Raw genomic sequence first — 12,240 nt, 5'->3', positions numbered from 1 at the left:
ATACCTATTTACGAGCTAACGAGTTTTATAAGCAGTGCCGATGAACCGAATAAGGACAAATAAGTGGATGGTAAATTAAAAACGTCTATTAAATGCCGTTAATGTTTCTTTTTTTTATTACTATTTCATTGACTATGCACTATTCATTAAGCCTGCGTGGGGAAGTCCTAGTTTCGGTCACATTTTCAATATGAATTACGAGTTTTAGTGGTTTAAGTCCCGGTGAAATTAACTGCTGTTTGCTTAAAACTGCATTTGTACAAGTGTAGACTTTAAAAAAATATACATTAGAATCTATTAAGGTTCAATTTACTTTGATGCATTTTTTAAAAATTTAAAAGCAGTTTTTTTTCGACGCATTATTTTAGATTGCAGAAAGCTCGCATCATTTTGTGTAAAATATCATTTTCATTGCAATCTGAAATAATGCGTCGGAAAAAACTGCTTTCGAAATTTTCCAAAAAGCATCAAAGTAAATTGAACCTTAAGAAAGAAGAAAAACGGAAAACACATCGGCAAATTTCTAAACTCTAGAAATTAAAGTTAGATTTTTGGTCCTAACTAAACAAAAATGTAAGAAAGCAGAAAAGCCGCGTCTAATACTTTTGATACCTCCTAAAAAAAAAAAAAAAACAAAAAAATCGCAACGCACTACACTGTTATACTCGATTTGCGTCGGTGAAATATAGACAATATTTCCGCAAAAAGTATCCCACCTTTTTTGGGGGCGCCTAAATTTAATAGGAAAAATTTAAACACGATTTTCGTTTTCTTCCCTGCTTCGTACCCTCATTAGTTCCGAAAAGAATTCTCGTCCGTTCTAAACGCACGCACCTGAATATAACCGTTTGAATTTACCTGATCCATCCAAAACCCTCTCTTACCGCCTCCCCTCTTCGTGTTTTTTTTTGCGTTTTCAGTAGATTTAAAGTGTGTGATTCAATGCAGTCTAGCTTTTAGTCAACGAACATTTCTTTGAGATCGTGCTCGTACATCGCAATCAGGAGCATGATCCCGAAGCCGGCACTCATGCCGAAGAACTGCAGCAGGAACTCGGAAGTTTTACAGCGATCCTCGACTCCGTGGGCGGATGTCAGCTCGGGAATCTGCAGAAGAACAAACGCAAATATGATTAGTGGTAAAATTAATGAAATATATACTATGCCCTAGCAACATTTTTCCAATCGTAATTCTATCTACATGATCGGTCATTTCAGTGTAGTATGTTTTCAGTACTAACCACGTTACGAAATAGCTGAGTAAGCCCCATAAAAATGATTGTACTCGATGGAAAAATTATAGCCTATGCATTACAATTAACCCAATTTTTCGGTTTTCAATCGGCCGTTATAAAATTTCATGATATTTTTTTGAAAATCGCACGTAAAGGGTGTCCCACATCAAATTGCATCACGGAAAAAAACGCTGTAGAAAATTACCCATTGGGTATTTTCTCTTGAAAATTTGGGTAGAAGTAGTTTAGAGTGTATTGTTTACACTACTGTCAGTTTTTTCTTAAGTTGGAAAAAATGGCGTCACCGGAAAAGCAACGTCGCGAATTGATTTTGCGCAAGCAGCTGGAAAATCCTCAACTCTCTCATCGGGACATCGGAAAGCAACTCGGAATCGTGCAGTCAACGGTGAGTCGTGTGATTAAATGTTACTACGAAACTCTGAGCATCGAACGTACACCCAGATGCTGACGAAGCCTCATTGTCTCATCATGGATGATGAGACTTACGTCAAGGCGGACTTCCGGCAGCTTCCGGGGCTACTGTTCTTCATCGCCTAGCACAAGTTTGATGTTCCGGAGGAAGAAATGAAGCAGAAACTTACTAAGTTTGCCAAGAAATACATGATTTGGCAAGCGATCTGCTCATGTGGCAAACGGAGTGCGTAGTTCGTGACTATCGGGACTGTAAACGGGGAAGGAGTGTCTACAGAAGCGTCTGCTTCTTTTGTTGAAGCAACACGAGGACCCTACGATCTTCTGACCGGATCTAGCTTCGTGCCACTATTCAACTGTTGTCCTGGAGTGGTACGAAGCCAACGGGATCACTTTCGTACCCAAGGATATGAACCCCCCCAACGCACCGGAACTAAGACCCATCGAAAAATACTGGGCTATTATGAAGCAGGCACTACGGAAGCATCCCAGGGAGGTCAAATCTGAGGAAGACATCTAACGATGTTGTACAGAAACTAATGAGTGGAGTTAAGCGTAAGGTGCAAGCGTACGGTTATGGTATTGAAGTTGAATGAAATAAATATGCCAAAACCTTACTGCTGGGTTATATTTTATTGCCAGAAAGCTTGGGGCAAGACAGTTTTCGATCATGAGTATAATTGGAGCTAATTTTGAGTAACTCTGAGTAACTCGCATTGCTCAACAACATTTACACATAGCAACCTGGTTGCTGTGTTGAAACCGATGCTGTCAAGCAAAGATAATTCAGTGGCAACATTTCAAAGGGACGTAATTGCATTTGTAATACGTATTTCAACATTTTAAGCGGTGCCCTTTCAAACTAATGCTTTACCGAGAAGATATTTCGGGAATGGAAAGGCAATTGCACTTTCGTATAGCACGCTGTGAAACATGAGCAACCACATAATACGGTTTCTGATGGACAATCACAAGAAGGATTCAGGACAGTCCCAAGAAGACTCCGGACAATCTCTGGAAGGATTCCAGTCAGTCTAAAAGGGGATTTATGACAGTTTCCAAAGGAACTCCGAACTAGCCTAGGAGTGATTCCAGACAGTTATCAGAAAAGATTCCATATAATCACAGTAAGGCTTCCGGACAATATCAGAGGGGACTTCGGGCAAACCCAACAGGGATTCTGGACAGTCAAAAGAACGATTTCAGTAAAAATTAAGGGGCATTCATGACAGTCCAGAGAGGATCCCAAACAATCGCAGAAAGGATTCCGTACAATTCCAGGGAGATTCCAGACAATATCAGGGAGGACTAAAGTCATCCCAAATGGAGGATTCTGAAAAATTCTAAGTAGCATGACAAAAAAGAGATGAAGGGATTCCTGTATCCCCTCGACGATCGCTCATGTAAATGTTGGAATAGAATCAACTATGAAGTTGGCCAAAGCTAATCTAAATATTGTGACCTGGGATGAACAACTACATAAAATACCGCATTCGTCAATGTTCCATTAGTGCTAAATGTGGATCAACACAACAACGATGAAAAATTAACCCGTTTCTGATCACAATTTTCAACTGTCTTTTTCTAAGAGTATCAGGAAGTTTCTAGTGACAATTTACCATTACTTTGACTTTTCTAACGAAATATTCTCGGAAATTTATATCGATCTTCCATTACGGAAGCTTGTAGATTTAATTTTGCTGGTCACTGTACACCTCAATTGTAAATAATTAGTAATGTTGAGTTTCCTCATGCCAGAAACTAATTCAACAGAACAAGAAGCCTATATCAATTGAAAATATTTAAACAAAATATTCTGTCAGACGGTGGTTGATTCCAGAACATCTTGTGATGAAAAATACGAAACTGCTTTGCTCATTTGTGAGTTAATATGAGCAACTCAAATTTACTCGCAGCAAATATATTTAGGTCTATTCTGCGCGGCGTGTGAGGTGAGGTGACACGCTGTCACTTCTGAAGTGACAATTGTCACCTCGCGTGAGGTGACTCTCCATTTGATTTGCACGGAGGCTCACCTCACCCGAGGTGACAATTGTCACTTCACCATCACTTCACTGTCACCTCACCTCACACGCCGCGCAGAATAGGCCTAATTTACTCTGAGTACAGCTGTCTTGCCCCTTGCCAGAAAGTTAGAAATGGCTCGGTCAACTAGGTAATTTTGGCAATTTGATGTGGGACACCCTTTAATTTGATTTCCCTCAAAGTCCTGTACGATTCTTTAGAAATGTTATAGACTGCGCTTCCCTGTGAACTTTATTAAAATCTCTCTAACAAGTCTTGTGGACATTCGGCCAGTAGAAGTACTGTCCATTTACTTAGGAGTCCTGTAGACTTTACTTGGATTTCTTTAGACTATTCTAAAAAAAATATTGACTTCCTAGATACAAGTCAAGTCCTGTAAACTTTCCTCAGGATCCTGGACATTATCTAGTTAAGACCAAAAACATGGACATTTTTCCATGGAATCTTGTAGATTTCCCGTAAAAGTCCAAAGAACTTCATTTTACAAGCGTTCCGAAATTAAGGAAGATCTTGGACTTGTGAAACATTACATGGAACCTGTAAAATATAACAAAATTGTATGACAAAATATCGAGACCTCGAACAAATAATCCCAGCTTCCGGAACTGACAGAATTTTTACGATGTAATTACTCAAAACAAAACTAGAGTTCTAGGACATTGACGAAAGTGATCCAAGATTTAAAATTCGTGGACATTGATAAGAATCGATTGATTGAGAGAGTGAGCACGTGCAAGATAGAATAGTGTGAGAGACAAAGTAGCTTTCCCTCTTGGTAGTAAGGTTGAAAGTAATGAACTTATTGATTTTACAGTACATTAACAAGTAAATTTCAATGGAAAAGTTCTAAAGAAGGTAGATATTTACTATGTCTATGTACTTGACGACGTGAATTCTTCGCTCTCAACTCCCATACTGAATTTCAACTGTGCCTACCAAGGAAACAGCGCCATCTCTGGGAATACTCTTTACGGAAATCTACTCATCATAAAAAAAACGATGTCAACGAAACTTACCATATCCACCAAAGCAATATACAGAAACAGTCCGGCGGCCACCGCGAAGATCCACCCGGACGCCTCCGGTTGGTGGCCAATCACGATACCGATCATCACTCCGATGAAGCTGAGAATTGACGACAGCAGATTGTAGTACACGGCATCCCGGGCGGACATTCCGGCCTTCAGCAGCACCGCAAAGTCACCGAGCTCGTGCGGCAGTTCGTGGCAGAAGACGGCAATTGCGGTGGAAAATCCACCGGCGATGTTGTTGGCGAACGCAGCGCCGATGGTCAAACCGTCGGTAAAGTTGTGCAATCCATCGCCCATGATAACCATCCAGGCCACCGCCGACAGGGACCCCGGCGGCGAGTGTACGTGCCCATGCATGTGTGTGTGCCCGTGGTGTTTGGTTTCGTGCTCGCGCAGGATGATCGTGTAGTTCTCGGCCTGTATCTTGGGCTTGGCATGTTCGCTTTCGATCGATGCATCGTCCAGATTGGTCGAAACGGTGTTATTGTCCTGATTGGCCGTATCTTCCTTGGTGCTACTGTGGTGCAAACCCACGTAATCGCTCACATGTTCGCCGTGTTCGCTGCCGTGATTGTTGGCACATTTGGCCGATGCATTGTTGTGATTGTTGTGAATGTGGTTCTCCATGTGGTTGTGCTCGTGATGGTCATCCTTGGTCTCCATCGCAATCTCGTCATAGCAATATGGATAGGAACTGTATTTGTGCTTGCACTGCTTCTCTCCACTGGCAGCATTATGCAACGAGCTGGATTCGGGTTCACGCATCACCCGCACCCGCGAGGAAGGCTTGTCCTTCTTCTCCTGATGTTTGTACCACTCGGCAACGACCGTTAGGAACCGTTCCATAAAGTAGAAAAACACGATGCCACTGACGGCGGCCAGTCCCTTGTACATCATCTCGTCATGGGGGTTTTCCATCGTTGTTGACATCATTGCATGCGGAAGCAGATGAAGCAGAGCATCCCCGCACAGTGTGCCCACTGCCAGTGCAACCAGAAACTGCAGTACATGCTGATAAAAATGCTTATCCATACACGGTATCACAGCAACGCCCAATAAACCACATAAACTAACACCCAAAACCGCCAGTGTCGAGTAGATCCACACCAATGGTTCTATCGTATCGTCCCCGGAGCTACCGATCTCTTGCAATCCGGGAGATGTACCTCCTCTTCTGGCCACCAGAGCAGCCAGCTCTGGGACTACGCCCGGAGCGATACAGCCGGCTCGCTGCCGGGACGTCTTCGACGATAGCTGTGCCAACAGAATCGGACATATGTTGAACAGATCATCCCGATCCAGTCGGAATGATGCTTTCAATCGATCCAATTCACTCATAATGTTACTGTTAGAACTGATGCTACTGTTGGATTTGCTAGGAATCCTATCACTAGAGCTAATGCTATTGCTACTGCTACTACTGCTGCTGTTATTACTATCACTAGTAGTATTGGCCTTATCACTACTGCTACCGTTAGCTGCGCTACTGTTAGTATTTTGAGAGACATTTCCTGCGGGCCCTAACGCGGCCATCGCAAGCGGTTCGGACATCGCTATCCGCTTCACAAAGTCAACGCTGTTGATGCACTGAAATAGACAAAAACACAGTCAGTATCCTTCGGCTGCTAAATTCCAAATCCAAATCTCACCGCTTCATCACTGTCCGAGTCATGGTCGTGATTTGATGCGGTCACAGGACTACTGCTACCGGGCAGCTGTTCCGTCACCAATCGGTACATGTTCATTCGTTTCATCATATTCTCGAATCCGGCCACGTCCATCGTCATGGACGTGGGATCACCAAACTCTTTGAAAATGGCCACCATAAATACGTCCAGCTTCTCCCGCACCGCTGCTCGACCGTTCTCATCTTCGTCGTGATCGTCGTGATCATGATCTCCATGATGGTGATGATGATCGTGTCCATGGGTGTGTCGTTTCACCAGGTGGTGGTGCACCTTTTCTGTCGAACCGACGACGGATTCCAATCGTCGGTGGTTGTCGGCTATCGTCATCGTCGGCAACCGTAGTCCCAGGTCGGAATCATCGTGTTGCTTGCAGGGAAGATGATCGGCACAGAGCAAGCACACGACACACACTGCCATGATGTGTCGTGCCATCCTGCTACCTTCGGAACGAGCCAGACTGACCACCGGAACTGGCTGTTGAATGCGATTGGTTTGGAATCTATCAGCGGGTGAGTTTGATGTGAATGCGGGTACCGAGAGGGTCAATATCTCAAGTTTAGCGACTCTTTCCTACTCTCTATCCTCCCGAAGAGTGGGTTGTTGTTTCCATTGAGCTCCGTTGGATCGCGAACGGGATGATTGGTTGTATCTGGAAGGTAGAAGAAATCGAAATGTAAGTATCCATGAATGTTTGAATGATTTGTAGTTTTGGCTTAAACGAAGAAATCTTCATGAAGTAGCTCCCTGGATACGATACCAAATTTCCAACCGAAAAGAGCCTGATGCAAGTGCCAAGAGTTATGGAATAACTCGGTTGCTACCTTACATAAATACTTGTACTAATACTCTATTTTGTTTCTCTACTATCTAGGTTTAAAAGAACTCCTGGAATATTAGGTACTACAAGCAATTCTGGAATTTTTGGAACTCTAACAACTCTTCTAAACTCTTGGGAATTCAAACGTGAAAACCGCAGAAACTTCAAAACTCCAAAAGCTTCTCCATCGCCAGCAACTTTTAGAATTTCTGAGAACTATAAGTCTGCAGTTCAAATCCCTGGATCAGATGCTGGATGTTTCAGAAGTTCTCAGAGTAAAAGAACTAATTGGGGTTCTATAAGTTGCTCCTACGGGTTCAGAAAGTTCATGAAATCCTCAATGCTCCGGGAGTTCTACCAATGCTCTTGCAGTCGTAAATTTTTTGTATGTTTTCAGATCTTAATGAATGCTGGGGTTTCAATAAGTTCCTGTAGTTGTGATAGTTCTAGCGGCTTTTAATTTGTCCGGGAGCTCTGTAATTCTTTTGGTTATGAAATTAAAAAAATAAATATTTATTTTAAGTTCTATGGATTGCTAAAGGTATAGTAGTCCGGAATTTCCATAGTTTCAGAAGTTGTGCAGGAATCAAGGGGCAAGACAGCTGTACTCAGAGTAAATATATTTGCTGCGAGTAAATTTGAGTTACTCATATTAACTCAAAAATGAGCAAAGTAGTTTCGTATTTTTCATCACAAGATGTTCTGGAATCAACCACCGTCTGACAGAATATTTTGTTTTGTTTTGTTTTGAAAATTTAGCATTTGGCATCAGATTATCAACTTTAATATAGCATGATGTCCATGAAACGGCAATATTAAGTTTTCATGTTTTAAAAGTTCCAAGTTACATTGCTTTTGTCCAGGTCAGGGACCTCTTTTTCTTTCTAGGGATTGATGATCTTCGAAGTTTTTCGTGATGTGGTGGTGTGATTTCAAGACCAAAGAAGTTGGAATTTGACCTAATATTATGATAAGATTATGAAAATTAATACTCAACCTCTCAAAATCGATGCAAGAGGCTTCTTGTTTTGTTGAATTAGTTTCTGGCATGAGGAAACTCAACATTACTAATTATTTACAATTGAGGTGTACAGTGACCAGCAAAACTAAATCTACAAACTTCCGTAACGGAAGATCTATATAAATCTCCGAGAATATTTTGCTGGAAAAAGTTAGAGTAATGATCAATTGTCACTAGAAACTTCCTGATACTCTTGGAAAAAGACAGTTGAAAATTGTGATCAGAAACGGGTTAATTTTTCATCGCCTGGTGTTGTTGTGATGATCTACATTTAGCACAAACGGAACATTGACGAATGCGGTTTTTTTATGTAGCTGTTCATCCCAGGTCACAATATTTAGATTCGTTTTGGCCAACTTTATAGTTGATTCTATTCCAACATTTAAATGAGCGATCGTCGAAGGGATACAGGAATCCCTTCATCTCTTTTTTGTCATGCTACTTAGAATTTTTCAGAATCCTCCATTTGGGATGACTGTTGTACTACAGTAGTCCTCCCTGAGATTGTCTGGAATCTCCCTGGAATTGTACGGAATCCTTTCTGCGATTGTTTGGGATCCTCTCTGGACTGTCATGAATACCCCTTGATTTTTACTGAAATCGTCCTTTTGACCGTCCAGAATCCCTGTTGGGTTTGCCCGAAGTCCCCTCTGATATTGTCCGGAAGCCGTACTGTGATTATATGGAATCTTTTCTGATAACTGTCTAGAAACACTCCTAGGCTAGTTCGGAGTCCCTCGGAGACTGTCATAAATCCCCATTTCGATTGACTGGAATCCTTCCAGAGATTGTCCGGAGTCTTCTTGGGACTGTCCTGAATCCTTCTTGTGATTGTCCATCAGAATCCGTATTATGTGGTTGTTAATGTTTCGCAGCGTGCTATACGAAAGTGCAATTGCCTTTCCATTGCCGAAATATCTTCTCGGTAAAGCATGAGTTTGAAAGGGCACCGCTTAAAATGTTGAAATACGTATTATAAATGCAATTACGCCCCTTTGAAATGTTGCCACTGAATTATCTTTGCTTGACAGCATCGGTTTCAACACAACAACCAGGTTGCTATCTGTAAATGTTGTTGAGCAATGCGAGTTACTCAGAGTTACGCAAAATTAGCTCCGATTATACTCATGATCGAAAGCTGTCTTGCCCCAAGGCAAGAATTCTAAAATTCACGAATATGATAATTTACCAAAGTTACTGGAAGGTTGAAAAGTTCTCGAAGTGCTAGAAACCTTGGAATCGAAATTCTAGAAGTTCATAGAATAGTCACTGAAGTTCCGAAAGCTCTCGCAGCTGCGGGAGTATCAAGAGTATCAAAAATTTCAAAACTGCCTAGAGCTTTAAGAACGTTACAAGAGAATATTCCGAAACTTTTATAACTAATAACTAACATGGTGTCCAGCAAATCCCGATTAGCGATTTCCCGGATTTGTTCTCGGAAGTTTGGAAATCATCAATAGGTTAAACAGGTCATTAATAAGACAGCAATAATTTTCATGGAACTTGAATTTGGTTCTGCGTTCGATGTTTTCGAAATGTATCTATCCTCTCTAAGCGTCGATTGAAAATTCATTTATAAGAGCCCAAAAATAATCTGCACAACACTCCAGAAAATTAATGAAAGTCGTCCATAGGTTACTTCGAATTTTGAACTTTTTCTAAGAATGCACTGAAGCTTCCTCACATTTTTTGTTTAATTTGCTTGAATTATCCTTAAAATTTCCATAAAATTTTGCTCAGAATTATCTTGGAGCAGTGCGCAAAACAGTCATGTTCATTGAGTCATTTTGATATGAATATGAACTGCCATCTGCCACATCATTCACTGCCTCGTGAGAGTCTGAATGATTGAGAGGTAAATGAGTCACTGACAGCCGAGCACTCAGTCAGTAGCTCAGTCAACACGTTTATTCTGCCGTGATGGTACCCAATATTTGTTTTGAATGACTTAGCGTCAGCGAATCCAAACACATAAAGCAACCAACGATACAGACAAAACGGTTGCTACGACAACCATGACAAACTCGCTCTGTAACAAAGCTCGATCGGTAGAAAGATAATGATATATTGCTTGCCTGTTTTGTTTCAATTTACTCAGATGAGGACATAGCCTGATCTGAATCGAGAAAAGACATAAAAAAATCCCATTAACACACGTGTATCATCTTCGGCTTTACTTCGTGAAGCAGCTTGCCAATAATTTGCTCATTTCCTTCTACCGCCCCGAGTGCACTGTTTCGCACGAGCTGTTTGTCATGAAAAAAAGGAAGAAGATTATATCATTATTGCTTTCCACTTCTGACATAGCGTTTTTATTTCGTTGATCGCTTGTCATGTTGTCATTTGGAGATATTTTTGATTCCTTGCTTAGCGTATATTTTCTATGGAAAAATGACTGAATACATGCTGTGTAAGCAAAAGCAAGCGGTGTGCGTCGCCTGCTATGAGTGACTGAATGTTTCAGTTGGCTCTTTCATTGCCTCGTCCTAACAAACGTTTGGTACAAACGGTCTGCACAGAGCAATGGATTGAATAGTGCAGTGCAGTGAAGTTGTCACGAAATTATTTTCTGGATGTCCTTGAAATTATCATCGAAATTTTCATAAAAGTCTTCGCACAATTCCTTTGGAATTGTACCCCTAAAATACGATTCCCTTATTATTTTTCACGGATCCTGGTACTCTCTTCACAAACGCCGTGAAATTTTCCATAGAGCTGCGTGAAAAGAATACTCTGAACTCACACAATTGACTTGGAGTTCTCGTCGAAAGTCCAACCCAAACCTTCGTAGAACATTTTCTCTGGTGTTATCTCTAGAATTAATTCTAAAATCTACTCTACAAAATTGCTTTGGATTTTTTAAAGGGTGTAATTCGATAAAAAATGGCACTCACATAAACAGCTGTAACTTTGTAAGCGCAATTTTTATCGAATACACCGTTTACTCTCTTAATAGTTCACTGTATCTTGAAAATCAAGTCCACTCTAATGGGCTGTTTACGCTTATGCAATGTTCACTAGCTCAACCAGCTCAACCAACTAGCGCGAATATCAGCTGTTCCTAAAATGGCATGCTGGTAGATGCTGACACTGTTTACATGATGCTGGTTACTTTTTAGTACAGTCAGAAATCCTTATTGCCGGATCCTTATTGCCGCGAATAAGGATACCCACAGCTTATGGAATTTGCACTGTTAGGGGGAAGTATTTCGGTATCGTGGTCAAAAACACCTCTTTGCTAGCAGCCCGGTTGGCGCAGCTTCAAAGCTGGAATTTTATTATTTGTGTTAGCTTTAGCTTGGTAGGTATAGAAAAACTCACATTTTGGTATTTTCACGAATCCTATAGGTTAGCTTTCTTCCACTACTTCCCACGTACGAATCTGTTTCTAACAATGATTAAATTAAATAGATACACTTCATTTTAAATTTCAGCAGTTACCTTTTCGATACAATAGTTTTATAAATTTAACCATGAATAAACCTTAAATTTCATTAAATTTCACAATTTTCCAACTAACAAAATCTTATTTCTTTTCACAATAAATTTACTTTGTTTATGATCTTCAACCTCTCTTTTCTTCCGTTCCAATCATTATTCTTGACAGTTAATCCACTGCCACTTATACTCGACCACACAAATCACAAAGGGTGTAACCGGGACTCACTTGACAGCCGGCGGAGTCTGCCCAGTGGGTTCGCCAACATTCCCACGCCCGTGTAGTTCCGGTTCACTCGAACACTTCTCTTCCGATTTTTCAGGCATTTCACGAACTTCCAGCAACGCCAACTTGGTTGCTGGTCGACTAACCATTCCCCGGGAAGTGTGCACTACTGCTCTGCGAACTTGCCCATCCTTTCCCGTCACGACATCCAGAATTCGCCCTCGCAGCCATCCGTTGCGCTTGCCTTCATCGACCACAACCACTAAGTCACCGGGCGTCAACGGTTTTACTGGCTGGAACCATTTGG

At 41.3% G+C, this 12,240-nt stretch overlaps 2 protein-coding genes across 7 annotated transcripts in view; one reads left to right on the top strand and one right to left on the bottom strand.

The window, feature by feature from the left end:
- The window catches only part of LOC135708470 (uncharacterized), a 309,553-nt gene that overhangs the window by 233,617 nt on the left and 63,696 nt on the right, over nt 1-12,240 (top strand). The window lies entirely within an intron of this gene.
- foi (fear-of-intimacy) overlaps nt 627-12,240 on the bottom strand; it is a 118,621-nt gene continuing 107,007 nt past the window's right edge. For all 6 annotated transcript variants that reach the window (XM_065230437.1, XM_065230438.1, XM_065230439.1 and 3 more), the window contains 3 exons: nt 6,393-7,080; nt 4,729-6,330; nt 627-1,106 (listed from right to left, as the gene is read on the bottom strand). In XM_065230437.1, the coding sequence (XP_065086509.1) occupies nt 957-1,106; nt 4,729-6,330; nt 6,393-6,863 (2,223 nt within the window). In that variant the 5' untranslated portion in view covers nt 6,864-7,080 and the 3' untranslated portion in view covers nt 627-956. The remainder of the gene's footprint in view (nt 1,107-4,728; nt 6,331-6,392; nt 7,081-12,240) is intronic.

This window comes from Ochlerotatus camptorhynchus, unplaced genomic scaffold (genome assembly GCF_037179485.1).
Source record: "Ochlerotatus camptorhynchus isolate MF236.1 unplaced genomic scaffold, CSIRO-AGI_Acam_v1.1 ptg000330l, whole genome shotgun sequence".
Classification (NCBI taxonomy): domain Eukaryota; kingdom Metazoa; phylum Arthropoda; class Insecta; order Diptera; family Culicidae; genus Ochlerotatus; species Ochlerotatus camptorhynchus.
This window is presented reverse-complemented; position numbering and strand designations above follow the sequence as displayed.